Raw genomic sequence first — 16050 nt, forward strand, 5'->3', positions numbered from 1 at the left:
AATCACAAATTTCAATAATCATATTATCTTCACAATATATTATATATCAATCACAAAAGCCATTAAATATATAATACAAACACTCAACAAAACAGACAAACAAAACCATTAAAATTACAAATCAAAACCAAGACAAACGAGAGACCAATAATTCCATTGATCAATCATTTGATGCTGCAACTACGGATACCTACCACACATACCTAGAGCTCAAAAACAAACACTGCCAAGTCCATCCAAAAGACAAACAACGCCTTGTTTATCACAAGATAAACAGTAACATCCTCGAAGCAACCAAAAGCCTATTTACATATAACCAAGACAAAAAAATATTATATACATTGTAATTACCACTACATTTAATGAAAAAAATAGCAAATAAAACTCTAACAAAATATTTTACAAACTTCACGCTGAATACACAATACAAAAAAAAATTAATTTCCAACAAATATACACTACATAATTAAATGCACACCAAACCGACAAACCAAACCATAAAAATAGCCCCCAAACTAATAAAAATTCAACACAAAATCACACAAAAACCAACACTGCTTCCATTAAATTATATAAAATTTATAATGAACAACTACAACAAAAAAAAATTAATTCATAGACATACACAAAAAAAAAAAAATACAATCCACAACCCCTGATAGGAATCCCACCACGTAGTAGTGCTAATATGCCTACAACTACTACTAACATTACAGGATGGATCCCATGTGGCCAATTTTAGTAACCCATACAACTTATTGTACTAATCAATAGATCAATGACACGTGGCCACAACCTAACAAATTAATTAACACTAGGTTGATTTATATTTTTCTACAGTTTCAAGTACGGCGTGCTCGGAGGGAAACTGAGCTGTACCACAAAATACATGAAGAAGTAGTATTTTCATGTTTCAGAGAAGGAAAGAAAACAAGATGGCGAACTGGAAAGAAAGATGCTGCTATGGAGAGGTGTTTCCTTTCACGGCAATGGTTACGGTCGAGTGTGTCAGTGTTGGCTTGAGCACCATCTTCAAAGCAGCCACCTTGAAGGGTTTGAATTATCGTGTCTTCATGTTATATTCCAATGGGCTTTCAGCTCTTATCCTCCTCCCCCTTTGCTTCTTCTTCCACAGGTAATCTCAATTACAAGCCTTCTTGATTTCCCTCTTCCTGTATATTTAAACTTATTCATTTTTTTTTATTTGCAAATCTTGACAGGAAATCTCGGCTTCCTCCGTTGTCTTTTGGTCTCCTTGCTAGATTTTTCTTCCTCGGGATTCTCGGGTATATACAGATACACACACATGTATGTCAAGCTCTCTGATATGAATCATGATTATATTCTTTTACCTGGAATCAATATTGTTTCAGCTTTTCTAGGTCAATTTCTTGGAAGCAAAGGAATCGAGTACAGTACTCCAACACTGGCTTCTGCATGTCCAACCTTACCCCAGCTTGCACTTTTATCCTGGCAGTGCTCCTAAGGTCCTTTTTTATTTTTTTTTTTTTTTTTTTGGCTTAACTATTGTCAACACTCATCATGCCTGCTTTGGAGCAAGCAGGACATAAAAAACTGATTTCCGACATTAAAGTCCTAAATGATTTAATCCGCCGTTATAGATTTTTCTAACTAGTGCCATACAGCTAATTACCTTTTGAAACACATGCTCAACTTATTAATTCTCCTCACTTCAATTCTCTAACGAAGACTAAATTTGAGGTGACACCTAACGAGTGCTCGTTGAATAACATGATATGGTTTAGTACTCAACTCAAGGCTTCAATGTCTCTCTCTTTTTTTTTCCTTTCTTTTGGTTTTACAAATTATAGATGAACTAGACCAATAGTGCATGTCATGAACAGGATGGAAAAGCTAAAAGTCAAAAGCTTGAGCAGCCAAGTTAAGGTAATGGGGAGTGTAATAACGATTGCAGGAGCCCTAGTGGTGGTTCTGTACAAAGGCCCTGTTCAGATGAGGAGCCCTACATCTTCAGCTTCTGTTTTTGCACAACAGCCAGCACTGGTCAATGTCACCACTGGGGCTGAGCAATCGGATTGGATCAAAGGTGGTGCGCTTCTCGCTGCCGACTATGTGATAGCCTCCGTTTGGTATATCTATCAGGTAAAGGATTGTAGAAAACTACGAATGGTGTCTGAATTTGCCGTTAGATCAAATTTCGACAATGGTTTGGAGAAACCGAGTTGAAAAAAATAAGAGAAAGGAAAAAAAGGTTTTATAGGATTCAAGCAACTGCGATCTCAAGCTGAGCCATCTTTAGGGCCGTGTCAAAATTTGTCTTTTAAAACTTTGAAATTTATTAATTTTGTTCAACAATTGCACCCCCTTGAATTTCTGAAACTTCTTTTTCCTTCACCATTGCCCCCGTAAATTCTTGAAGCCTTTGCAATTGTCCCCTACTTTTAAAGGTGGTATTAGAACGACAAGAAAAAAAAGTACCACATGAAACAAAATGAGAAGTCCTCGAGACTCAATTTAATTGGTAGGGACATTAGCCAAGTAACCACGAGATAACTCATTTCACTTTCAAACACTTGCATTTTTTCCTTCCCCTTGTAAGAGTTGGAGTCTCTCATTAGACCAAAAAAATAAAATGAAATAAAAATACTAATTTTCAAGACTTTTCCTGCATAAGAATGAATATATAGGCTTCATTTGGAAACTCATTGGCTAGTACTGCATTATATATTGTTGAAAACACTTAGTTGTATGGTTGCTACGACACTGTTAATATCCTAAGACTCTTTACCATATTGTAAAAATGGATGTAACTGCCATGCTGTTTTTTATTAGACCTATATATTATATTTGGAATTATTGCCTTAGTTTTGTACTTACTCTTCCTAACTTTAGGATCTTCACTCCACTATTTTCAGACCAAGGCTATCGTGGATTACCCGGCAGAACTAGTTGTGGTTTTCTTCTACAACCTATCATGCGCGATCCTGGCAATACCGGTTTGTTTAATCGGGGTACCAAATTCAAGTGCATGGAATATACAGAAACCTGACGTGCGGTTGTACTCAGTGGTGTATGCAGTAAGCACGTACACCTAATTTATTTCACTAGAATTCCAGACTAGAATATAAGCAGCGTGCTAATCAAATTCACAATCAACTGTCCATATAGTTAGTTAGAATGCAATTCAAATATAGTTGATTCACTCAATAATTTTTATTTTTCTAGGGTGTAATGGGATCAGGCTTCGGAATTCTTGTTCAGACCCGGTGCTTACATGTAAAGGGACCTGTATATGTAGCTTTATTTAGGCCGTTATCGATAGCCATTGCTGCAGTGATGGGATTCATTTTTCTTGGCGATAACTTCTACATTGGAAGGTACGTATCTGTTGAATACGATCAAGAAAAACATATTACTTACTTATGCACTCAGTGTAAGTATGCATGGAATTTGTTACGATTATACGGTTACTGTACTTAAAATATTATTTGATGTATACTAATATGGCCTTGTTCATTTGTACTAACTCAACGTATGAGATCAACAAGGTATTTAAGTGTACATTAAATCTTAAATAAATATATCCAGCGAATACAGTCATATATACAAAATCCCATCTCCACCTATACATACATACTTATCATATGTTTGAGGTTTCATATCAACTGTTTTGGAATAATATTTACTCAAATTGCAGCTTGATCGGATCCTTGATCATATCTTTTGGGTTTTACATGTTGATATGGGCAAAAGCTCAAGAAGTTAATGGAGAGAGATCACCTGAAGGTAAGTTTGTGGCATCCTCAAGCGCAAATGCTCCATTATTAGAGCAATACGATGATTCAAGAAATGAAGGACATGAGCCCTTAACTGCTTGAATAATCAAATGCATTTACTTTGCGGACTGGTTGTCTACTCCTACTTTTTGACTTGTTTAGAGATTTTTTGAGATTTCTAATGGGATTTAAAAAAAAGGTGATTTCTTGGGGTCAAAAAAAGGAGATTTCTTGAGATCTTGGGCAACCATGTTGATAGCTTTTGTGTATTTTCACGACAGCTGTGCGTGTAAAATTAATATTGTATGTGCTCCATTCCATGGAATTCTTTTCACATTTTAAGCCTAAAGTAATATATTTTATAATTTGCTGACTACTAACATGTGCTAACTGAGAAGATCCAGGAATCTAGGAATTTTTTTATGTATGTACTACTAGGGGCAAACCCCGCGCCATGAGCGCGACCTTGGTGCTAGTTTATGAATACTTTTTTTTTTTTCTTAAATATTAAGCATATAAATGGTATTTGAATTTGTAGAACAATGTTGTACTACAAACTTGTAGAAATGTATTCAAAGATACAAGCTTGAAAAATTGACCTTAGAAGTTTTGCTCTTAGTTTTTAAATACATCGGCTGGATGGTTAAAACTATGTAATTTGTTGATTTTCTCGTGTTTTCGCTATAGTTGTGGTTTTTATCCTCTATTTATCTCTTTGCTAATGCCAGTTTTTACTTCTTAATTTGGTATCTCAACATAAGAGATGCGTTTTGAAAGTAAACGCTAAATATTGCTATCCCACCTATTGTAGCATTGAAAAGTAAGTTTTACGAACGCCAATATATCCCAAAATTTGAATCTGAGATTTATATTGCAAATTCGCCTACAGCAACCTTATCTAACCACAATAATTACTTGTTTGTATACAAAGTTGGGTTCTAAAAAATGCCTATTATATTAGGCCGAAGGGATTTTTTTTTTTTTTTTTTTTTTTGGGAGCATTAGGACGAAGGGAGCCGACCACAAAAGCACCATAGAATTGTAAAGATACTTGTAGCAAGAACTATTAGGCTGGTCCGTCGGGGGTCATCTGGTACCCAAAGCTAATCGATAAGTGAAGATTCTAAAGACTTGGCGTTGTCAGAAAGAAATGATGGAGATAGAATAAGAAGAGAAAGTAGCAATTAGTTTATTCCTGAAGCTCCCCCCGCCCGCCCAAAAAAAAAAAAGCTTCAAGATGGACTTGAAACCAACAAAATCACGAAGATGTATCTACACCGCATTTACCAAGGAGAAAGTAAAGATAATTATGGTAAACTGTTGTAAACAAGTCAAGCTAAATAATAATTTATTACAAAATTAAACAGAATTTGATAACTGTAATTATTTAGACCTTTTCCATTGATAGAAAAGTGTGTACATTCAACTTTGCTGATAGAAAATCCATTCAGTCTATCAAGCTCATAATGACTTTAGCTATGGGTCTGGCCTCACGATCAATGTAGATAAATCCCCAGAATTCTCTTCTCCCCCAAATACCTTGGCAAGTATCTGGAATTTCCTTTCTTTAATTCGAGATCATCCAAAGATCATTTCAATTTTATCCTGAGAAGGTCCAAAATCAACTTAAAGGTTGAAAAGCAAATCACTCTTATTTTTGGCCAGAGGAAGGCAATCATTCAACAGATTAATTGGTCTATCCTTGTGTATTTCACTCAGTGAAACCCCTCCCCATGAGTCTCTGTAATGCCATAGATAAAGAACAAATGAACTTCCTTGGGGGATCTACCTGTGAAAGGAGAAAACTTCATTTGATAGGATGGTTAGTTGGTTACCATAACCTTGAAAGAAGTATGTTAAAAAAAAAAAAAACACCCTTGAAAGTAGTTTAATATTCAAGCTAGTACTATTTTATATCCACATTCGATGACTGGCTACCATTAATTATTTTGTTTACCTGCACCACCTATGAATGTATCGGAAATGGGGCAGGGACGGTTGCAGGTGCAACCGTCCCTGAGCGGTTAATGGCCATGATTTGGCCTCAAAAATTTGTGCGGCTGAGATTACAAGTTGTAACTCGATTTCCACGTCATGTGTGGGTCCCACAAAAATTTGCTCTAAAATTACGCTATGTGCAAAAAAAGTTACATGATGTACAAAGAAAGTTACGCGCAGTTGATAATGACCAAAATCGCCTGGGACGGTTGCACCTGCAACCGTCCGTGCCCCGAGTCCGAATGTATCTCATTTAAATTTCATTTCTGTCCACCTGCAATAGTTACACTTTTAATTCACGTTCCGTGTGACGTTTATGCAGTGCGAATCTTGACAAGCATCTTATGTTTCTTGGCTCCAATGGTTGTCATTTGACAGCGAATTAATAAGCATAACATTTCTGACAAGCTACCAGACATAGGATATGATACTAGGTGTCTTGGAGAAATTTGCATATTCTGATAACACTAGTAGTTTTTAGGCACGCTGTCTAAGAATTTAATTCACGATTTAGAGTCTGAATCATTATTTTTTGTGGAAAATTGATGGGAACTTTTGTGTGCAAAAGCAGTATACATATAAACCTACAACATATGTGCAACTTCATTTTATTAAATTTTTTTAATGTGCAACTTTATTGTTCTTATAAATGTATTTCTCAGGATCGTGCAGGTCGGGTGCTCTTACTTTAAAGGATACTTTAAAGGATTTGGTTGATCCAACCTAACCTATATTTATGACAATGGATCTCCTGTTACGCATTAGGGTATAACTTCTATGTTACACATTCTAATGTATTGATACCTATACTTCTTAAACTATCATAATAATATTTTTAATTAGATTTAACTTTTGAAAAGAACACGTGTCAACATATAAAATTGTGTAATATGAATGTTATACATTAGTGTATAACAAAAGATCCATAGCCTACGTTTGTGGATCTAAGTTGCTCCTTCCATCAACAGCTACTTGTTGACGGGTATCTCGTAGGACAAGGTTGAACCATGGGTATCCGTTCACATCAATTGCACGAAAAACGCAATAGAAAATGCTCTTTAAAAAATATTGATGAAACATGGTTACAAATTTTTTTTTTATGAAACATGGTTACAATAAGAAAAACTAAATAAACCAATTACAAAAAATTGACAATTACACAATATAAGGAGGTTTAAACTTTGCCCGCTCTCTGAATTTGGGGCTTGTTTGTACTTCGACCACTAAAGGCTTGTTTTTGACTGATATCTTGGACTTGTTTTTAACTTAAAATTCTGGGATAATTTCAAAAACCTCCCCTAAGGTTTCTGACAATTGTAGAGATCTCCTCTCAATTTTATTAAATTACACCTACCTCCCTTGCTTTTACTGTTTATATAACAATATAGGCCCAAAAAACTATATTTTTCTCAAAAATCCTAAACTACCCTTTTTGTACAAAAATTATTTTGCCAATTACTTTCTTCCATATCTCAACCAAACCCACTATACTAACAAACTAGCCTAACAAATAGTCTAATTCCAAATTCTAAATCCAAGCAATTCTATCATCATAGTCATAAAATTGCTTCTCCCAAAACATGCATTCAATTCTGAAGATTCGTTCCATCCTTTAGAAATATTCTTACCATATGGTTCCATGGAATGGTCAAACTCACAATCAACCGCTCTTGTGTTTGTATAATTTTCAACATAGGATGCCATGGTTCGGTTCCATATAAGTAGCCCAACTCCTACTACATGAGCCACATTATGGCCTTGAAGAAAATCTTTAGGGAAGATTTAGGCATGGATGGAATTAATCAAGTTTAAGAGAAGGAAAGGCATCATTATAACTATAGAGGTCTTCAAGAAATTCATTTTGCCAAAAACCAAAATTCTATTTACAACTAATCACACCTCAAACTTCAAACCCAATGCCCCACACCTTCTCAAAACACATTAATCGAGCCTATCATCAAATCTCCAAACATGTTAATGTCTTAAATATAGAGAAGAAACTCTATCTCCATAGCGAAACCACAATCAACAATTGTAAAGTATAAACAGAAATATAAATATACTTATTAACACCTTAAAAAGCTTTTTGGATGGATGATAGACAAATTAGCAAATTTATCAATTTCAATCCCTCTTTCTCTTTTGGCCAATGATTGCATTATTATTGTGTGCCTCTTCTTCTCCTTTTAGTTTGATCATGAAATCAGATTTTGATTTCCCATATTTGGATTAAAATAAGGAGGTGGAGGATACATGGGAATTGGATATGAAAAATTTGGCAGATTTTGAAAATTTGATGGATGATTGGAAGTGGATAAATATGGGGGAAATGCATAATTTTGCACATTTGTAGGAATACCAGAAAATGGGTAATTTGGAAAATTTTGGGGGTTTTGATTTTGTGAGGATGATGAATTTTCTATATTTGGAGCATTTAACATATTTGTAAAACTACTCCAATTTTCATCCATAATCACAAAAAATAAATTAAATGAGTGAGAGAGTAGAAGTGTGTGAGAGAATAAAAGAAATAATAGAGTAGAATATTGGGATATGTTTTAGCAAAAAGTGTTGTGTGTTTATATAGAATTCTAAAAATAGTGCCGTTGGATATAACCGTTGGAAATGTTAAATGTGCTTTGTGTTGGAATTTTACCGTTGCCATAGGACCCACATTCAATGGATTACACGCATCATACATGTGATGCGTGTAATCTCCATGACACGGCTCCAATGGGGAGCCGTGTCATGGAGCGGTGTAATGGCTCCCCATTACACCCCCATTGGAGCTGCCCTTACATGCAGTGTGCTCCAAGTAGCTGCCCCATTACACACGAGGAGCTTACAAAAATTACAAGCATCTCACGTAGCATGAGAAAAGTTCACTGTAATGCACGCTACTGGAGAGTATTGTATTACCGAAGCAAGCAATAGTTGGAAATGTTTAGAATGCACGCATCAGGTATACGAATTTGGCAGATCATTCTTCATGAAAGTCAGATGTGTAACCCAGCCACACCTCCCTCCTTTAAACAACCAGAAAATATGTTCTTTTTTAGCAAAGATCAAAAATCAAGTAAACATCAGGTATGTTCTTTTCGGCACAAATCAAACATCGAGTAAACGTCAAGCACGGGCAGCACTTGCACCCTTTCCCATTAATTTCCGTGAGATTGAAATTGAAACAAGAAGACGCCACGGTAAATAAAAACATTAGCCATGCTAGAGGAGTAATATCATACAGCATCAAAGGCAAACAAAAAACTAAATTAAAAAATTCTCAAATGGTACGATGGACTTTGCCATCAATGAGTTGCCAAACACCTTGCTGAACAGCAACAACTCCTCAAAACTCCCCCTCGAAGAACAAGTCAATTTACATAAAGAAACACCGATCAATTCAACAACTCCAGGAATCTCCAGTAGAAACAACTCAACGCCCTTTATCAAAGGCAATACGAGTTCTACCAGATCCTTCAAAGCCATCTCGCATTGATCCTGCACTAGCTTTCATTGTACCACTGCTGCCAACTTTATCCATTGCTTTTTTACCTTTCTTGACTTCAGTCAAGAATTGATCCAAACCAAACGGATCAGCTTCTTCAGCCTCTTTCTCAAACTCAACAGGCCTGTCTCTAGGACCAGTCCTCTCTGAGGTACCTGCAAATGTCTTGTCAGGTTTAAAGCGCTCAGTCTTCATGATCTTCTCCAGCTGCTCATCCGCACCTCCATAAGTATCAGAGTCAACATCCTTTTTGGGCCTGTAGAGAGTAGACAGAGTAGGCTGGGCAGTAAAAAGCCCCTTGTCATAGATGTTATATGAATCATCAGTGGCAAACCCAGAGTCCATTCCTTTCTCCTGGTTAAACAACCTCTGGTCGTACATGACTTCACCCCCTCTCCCAGTTGTAGCCATTCCAAGAGCAACTTTCTCACTGATATCGCGGTCTCTGTCCCTTGTAATCTTGCTCTTCTTCCCCATTGCAGCATCTTTCGACTCCAACCTACGCTCCCTCTCCCTCTCTCTACGACGCTCTTCACGAATTTTCTCCCTCTGCAACCGCTCCTCTCTTTCCTCTTTTGTCTCCTTCTCCCTTGGGGCATCCCTGACACGGTCATAATCTGTAACCATATCATCAGTACCTCTCTCTGAAGGCATATTGGCAGCAGCAGGAGCTGCAGTACCAGTTCTCTCAGATCTAGCCTTTCGAGCCAACTCACGCAATTCCATCTCTTTCTTTTCTTTCTCTTTCATCATCATTTCCTTTTGGACCTTTGACCTCATGGCTACAGCCTCTCTGGCCTTCTGTTCTGCAACATACAGTGCCTCTGATAACTTCGCAAAGTTGTCATTAATTTGAACATCCTGAAGGCCCCTACCATCAGCTGCCAGACGCTTATCAAGAGGAATTGTATACCCTTTTGGGTTCTTCCAGTTTGAAATACAAGGTGGGATCTTCCAATCTTGCTGGTCCTTCACAGTCACAGGCCGAGGTGGAGAGTGCATTACTGGAACGGGTGGAGAACCAGATGCTTTTGGAACCCGCTTATGTTTAAACTTGGGTGGCTCCAAAGGGTCCACAGGCATCTCCACCATCCTAATAATCCTCTCCTTTGCACCAGAATTAAAGGCAGCTGACTGCTGTGAAGGCTTGTACTTGATAAACTTAGAATCTGAAGATTGTGTAGGAACATTTTTAGGCTGAGCCGCACTCAACCTCACATTCACAATCTTCTCAAGAGCAGTCTTAGTGCTCTGAGTGGTCTCATCAATCTCCTTCTGCTTCTCATCCAAGTCCATCTCCTCCTCGTCCTGACCATCTTTGACAACCATGGGGACAAGGTCGGTATGTTGTGAATACACAATCTTTTTAGCATTCTCATTCTGCCTCACAATTGCATCATACCTCACATTCCCATGCTCATCAACTGTAATGGGCAAGGTTTTCGACCCTGGCTTCCAGTCCCTTTTCCTCCCCATATCCAGAGGGTATTGAGCGATATGAATTTCCGGGAACGCCCCCCCATCACCAAAATCCTCAAGTTTGGATGGTTTAAAGCCTGTTCTTTTTAAATAAGGAGGAACTGGATTTGCCTTAATTATTGCAGATTTCTCAGACTCTGCTGCACTATACCTCTGCTTGAACCACGGATCATTCGAGTGATCATAGTGAGTTGACCCACTCGACTTTACAGGCGGAAGAAGGTCCTTTAACGCCGCCATCTATAACCCTAACCTCAATTCCACCCTCCCCTAAAGCCTGTAAAAGAACAATAACAGAAAGTACTAAATTAAACACCACAAAAACTCGTACTTAAGAACTGAGGATCCAAATAACAGTAAAGTGCTAAAAAAAAACTAGAAAACTTTTCGTTTTTCCGTTCTTCTTAGATAACTCAGAAAAAAGCAAACATCTTAAAGAGCTTATTTGCAAAATAATAATAATAATAATAATAATAATAAATTAATAAAATAATAACAATAACTACAGGTATACACCGGAGTCTACCAACAAATTCCGGAGAAAGATCTAAGCTTTAATTGAGCTCAACTCCTGAGATACTGATTTAACATAAATCAGATGAGGGCTTTGGTGCAATATAGGTGAAACTTAAACCTAACTACTCAGATTAAAATAGGTCGGAGCATGACTAGGGACGTACGGAAGGGAATTTGAGATTCACCTGGTTCGATGAAATATTTGGAACCCCGGAGCTATGATCGAGATGATGAAGGCAAGAGGGTCGTATAAAGTCCCGTCGGAATGAATATAAGGAAGGCCGTATTGGATTGCAGGAGTAAATATAGAATGGCGTTTGACGCCTAGAGTCGGCGCTCTGGAACCGAATCTCAGGAGGAGAAGATATTTTGTGGATTATTTGCAGGTTGGGCTGGATAATCCTTTTCAGTAAATGGGCTTCGGCCTAAGGCTATATAAAAGCCGTCAAAAATTGTTGGCCCGTTAAACCTTATCTATATTTTTTTAGGGGGGAGAAAAAATGAATCTGAATTCTTTTTTTTTTTTTAACGGGGATGAAAAATGGGGTACCAAAAAATTATAACAATTACGCTAATAAAGTGATTAAAACATGATAAACTCTTTTTTGGTGACAATATCTTTATTCGAAAATTGATATTTGTACATAAGAAAATTGGAGACAATTTTATCAAATAAACCAATACAATAATTGGTACTACTTGATTAATGTACATGCTATATTGTGGGTTATTCGCTGGAGATTTATGGCTTCTACAATTGACACTTTTGACTGTACAGTACAATGGATACATTGATAGAATAAAGGCTCCATCTGTCAAATGAGTTTTTTTTATGTTTGTCTAAAACTTACTGTAGAAGTTATGGGAAAAAATTTTGAAGTGTGTAAATTTTTAGATATTTTGAAGTGTAAATTTTTAGATATTTTGAAGTGTATAGTTTAAAAATTTTGAGAAACTTTTTTGATGTTACTATAGTTAAAGTTGTTAAAAGACTTGTAACTGATAAACTTGACCAAAAACTTGCTTGCCAAACAAGCCCAAATATAGATACTAACCCAACGAATGTAAATAGTAAAGCAACAAAATAAAATAAAAAACACAACAAATTTATCACTTTTTGAAAATTGTACCTCATATCTAATTTCAATTATCCAAATTCAAATTTGTCATCCCTCACCATGAATTGTTCTATGCAATCACACCTATGATTGTAGATAACCCCAACTCCTTGCTAGAAATGAAGTAAAATGGCTACCAGATAGAAGATTAACCAAACTCAAGCACTACACCAGATTGAAGTAAATTTGCCACACTATGTGGTTCTTCAAAAAAAAAAATCTAGATGGGTGCATAGTGCACTCATCTGGTTCGATGGTGGTTCTGTCCCCATCGGCCCTCATAGGTCCAATTGAATCTCCCTCTTAATTAGATTAGGATAGAATAAGATATAGATAAAAAGTGACGATTGAAAAAAAAAAAAAAAAAAAAAAACTCAAGCACTAATCAACTCTTATACATTATTATCCATCTATAGAATAGGCATCAATTAATGAATAAAGGGCCCCCTCGCTCTCTCCCCCGTGTGTGTTTGCTTGTTTGTCCGTCTGTCTCCCTCTCTCTCTCTCTCTCTCTCTCTCTATATATATATATATATAAATAGGCGCTATGCACTTGTTATCTATTAATTATTTCATATGAATAAAGATTTTAATTTTTAATAATTTTATGCATTTTTACACCTAAATTTTAGATATTTTTACTAGTCAAAAAACTAAAATTTATAATATACCAATGAGTAGATCAACTTTATGTATAAGCCCTAGGGCTATTGATAGGTAATAATAGAGTTTTTTTAAAGGCAATAATTGAGTTGTTAATTAATTACAGAAAAAATCAATATAACATTACTCTTATGTTGTTAACTGACACCTGACATTAATTTTTTTGTCATATAGTTTCTATGTGGATAACTAACATATGACATTAGTTCATTGTTCATACATTTCACATACTAGGAGGCATGAACGCGCTTTGCGTGATAGAAATGTAAAATGGCCTGCCCACTTTTGAAGTAATAAAAATAACAATTTATGTAGAAAAGTATATTTTTTAGTATAGGTATTCCACAAGTCTGAAGTTTTGTTAATACTTTTTGGCTGTTTCTTACAAAGCCTCTAGTCAATGGCAACTGCCAACTTTCATATTTCGGAAAATCATTTCTGGTGCAAAAATGGAGCCAATGTAGTATATAATACAGAGCAAGGAAAGAAAGAGCACCCCACAAGTTGATCTTGTCTATATGATTATAACTAGTTTTGTACCCGTTCGTTGAACGGGAATCGTAGGAAAATAATAAACTATTTAGTCAATTTTATAAAAATGTCGATATAAAATACAAATTTAATGTATAATCTATTATAACTTGTGTTAAGTATATTACTATGTGCGCATTGTAATATAACGTATTCTTATAATATAAATTTGAATATCTAATTCAGTGAATAATAATTCAAAAATAGAAAAAAATAACATTCAACAATACCATAACATTCAAAAACTTAAAAATAAATAAAAGTGCAGTAAATAGTATCAAATAATATTCTACTCTTCAGAAACTTGTTTTTGTTTTTCTTCTGTTTGAACATTCTTCTCGATTTGTCCGTGCAAATCAGCATTTATTGATTTTTCATTATCACTGCATGATAGCAAAGCAGGATAACTAAGTATGAAAAAATAAATGATTTATCGCATTCAAGATTGTGTATAATAATACGTAAAGATTATAATTTAAGAAAGTAAAATAGTATATTAAATCTACCTTCTCATGCAAATCTTTTTATGAAGATTATCTTCCTTTGTGGTTTTTGTTGAACCCTTTGATGAATGATTCATATGAAATGTATTGGAATGTTGTTAATTATAATCATCTGTTATACTAATTAGGATCTGGAAAGAAGATGCTTCAGGTTGGTATTGATTGTCGGTTCTACCAATCTGATAATGATTTATCAAAATTAAAGGCAAAAATATTATGTGAAATATAATATGTGAAATATAAGAGAAATTTATTGCGCATTACCTATGAAAGCATGAAATGTGTTTCTCTCCTGAAATCACAGTAGAACCATCTAGTCACTATAAATCTATTACTACCATGTTACAGATTATAATTGTTCAACTTGAATTGGAACACAAAAGGTTTCCACGTGATCTTATTTATAATTGATGATACGATTTCATTGCTAAATCCTTCCTGAAAATGAAATGCATAATAGATTTTTTTTTGTTAGAATATTCAACAGCTGAGATAAGTGTCGAATTGTCTACTATTATTAAAAATATTTTAAAAAATTAGATATAAGTTTACCTTCTTAAATTCTTCAAGAACAAAAGAAAGTTTGTGTTCTATTATTCTTTCAGCCTTTTGATCAAATATAACAAACCAAACACTACCGGTTGCATCACTCGCCAAGACTTTTAACATATACTTATATAAATACACATACTCTAAAAGTTATGTTTATGTAGATGTTGTAGTAATTAAAATGATAAAAAGGTTAACACCTATAACATACCTCAAGATATGTTTAAATCCTACAAAAATAACGATCAAAGTACTTGTTTAAATCCTATGTTTTCATACAAAACAAATAGAAAATAAAACAAAAAAAAATCAAGATATGTTACTAAACTCTTACAATTGAAGATCAACATGCCTTTTAAAAAAAAATATATATGTATTGAAAGAAAATGTATCTGATAATCAAGATGAGTGAAAACCCAAAATCGATGCTTTAATGTGCCAACCGCTTGCACTGGAAATACCTAACCATGAATTTGATATTTGAAATCAATATATTAGAGGCTATATGTAGTGTAGGCATAAGAAATAAGAATTGATAAGGATATAAAGAGGTATTGATAAGAACATTAAAAGTAGGTTTATCTTGATTTAAGTTGCTTAAAGTACATAACTTTGGGTAGAAAATAAAAATCATATAATATTAAGAATTCTTATAGGAAATAAGAATTGATATATATCCAAACAAAAAAAGAGTAAGCCACGTAGGAAACTACTTGCCGTCTCGTTAAGTCACGTAGGAAAGAGAAAACATGAAGGGATAAGAATGAGAATACTACTTTATTATATATATATATATGATTATCAGAAGGCAACAGAGGCAGAAAAGCAAGAAAGAAAGGCTTGAAGAGCCAATTTTTCTACCTTGATGGTTCATTGAAATGCTTATGATTCCAACCATCACACTGGATAAAAAAAAATGCACCATCCAAAATGCTATTCAGGCCGATATCCTCAGTAGCCAAATAGCAAGCAAAGTATAGCCAAAACTTGAGCTAAATGTGCAATGGAACAGTTCTAGATAGGATATAATGAAAATTCAAGATAGCTTAAAAAGTTATATCAGTCACGTGTTTTTTTGTAACCAAAGTAACCAAAGTTAGCATTAACTTTATTGCTAAACATCAAAACTTAATAAGTACAAGGACCATAAGTACAATGAAACCATGTGGATTATATATGCATGTAGAATGCCAGAAAAAAAAGGGAAAAAGCACAGAAAAAGTAAAGTAATAGCAAATAGAGAGGCTAGAACAAAAAAAAAAATACTCAATATATTGAAGAAACTGCATCCAATACAACCAAACATGAACAAAGGTAACATTGTCAGTCTTTCCCCCAAAACAATGGAAAAAAAAAAAAAGAATTCACAGCGCACACAAATGGAAAAAAGGTAAACCAGATACTCAAATTCACTATACAACCTGTACAAT

The 16050-nt window shown here is 34.9% G+C and overlaps 1 protein-coding gene and 1 pseudogene across 1 annotated transcript; one reads left to right on the plus strand and one right to left on the minus strand.

The window, feature by feature from the left end:
* The first annotated feature begins 935 nt into the window (after window positions 1-935).
* On the plus strand, window positions 936-3860 carry LOC113776958 (annotated as a pseudogene).
* Window positions 3861-8871: 5011 nt separating this feature from the next.
* On the minus strand, window positions 8872-11586 carry LOC113777768 (SNW/SKI-interacting protein A-like). The gene is made up of 2 exons (XM_027322963.1): window positions 11442-11586; window positions 8872-11017 (listed from the first exon to the last, which is right to left on the minus strand). Exon 2 carries the CDS (start codon window positions 10978-10980, stop codon window positions 9190-9192), a length of 1791 nt encoding a protein of 596 aa, XP_027178764.1. The 5' UTR covers window positions 10981-11017; window positions 11442-11586; the 3' UTR covers window positions 8872-9189.
* Between the last annotated feature and the right edge of the window lie 4464 nt (window positions 11587-16050).

Source organism: Coffea eugenioides, chromosome 7 (genome assembly GCF_003713205.1).
Source record: "Coffea eugenioides isolate CCC68of chromosome 7, Ceug_1.0, whole genome shotgun sequence".
NCBI lineage: Eukaryota > Viridiplantae > Streptophyta > Magnoliopsida > Gentianales > Rubiaceae > Coffea > Coffea eugenioides.

Excerpts from the sequence above, each read along its gene's own strand:
- LOC113777768 (XM_027322963.1), bottom strand. The coding sequence starts at position 10,980 with ATGGCGGCGTTAAAGGACCTTCTTCCGCCTGTAAAGTCGAGTGGGTCA.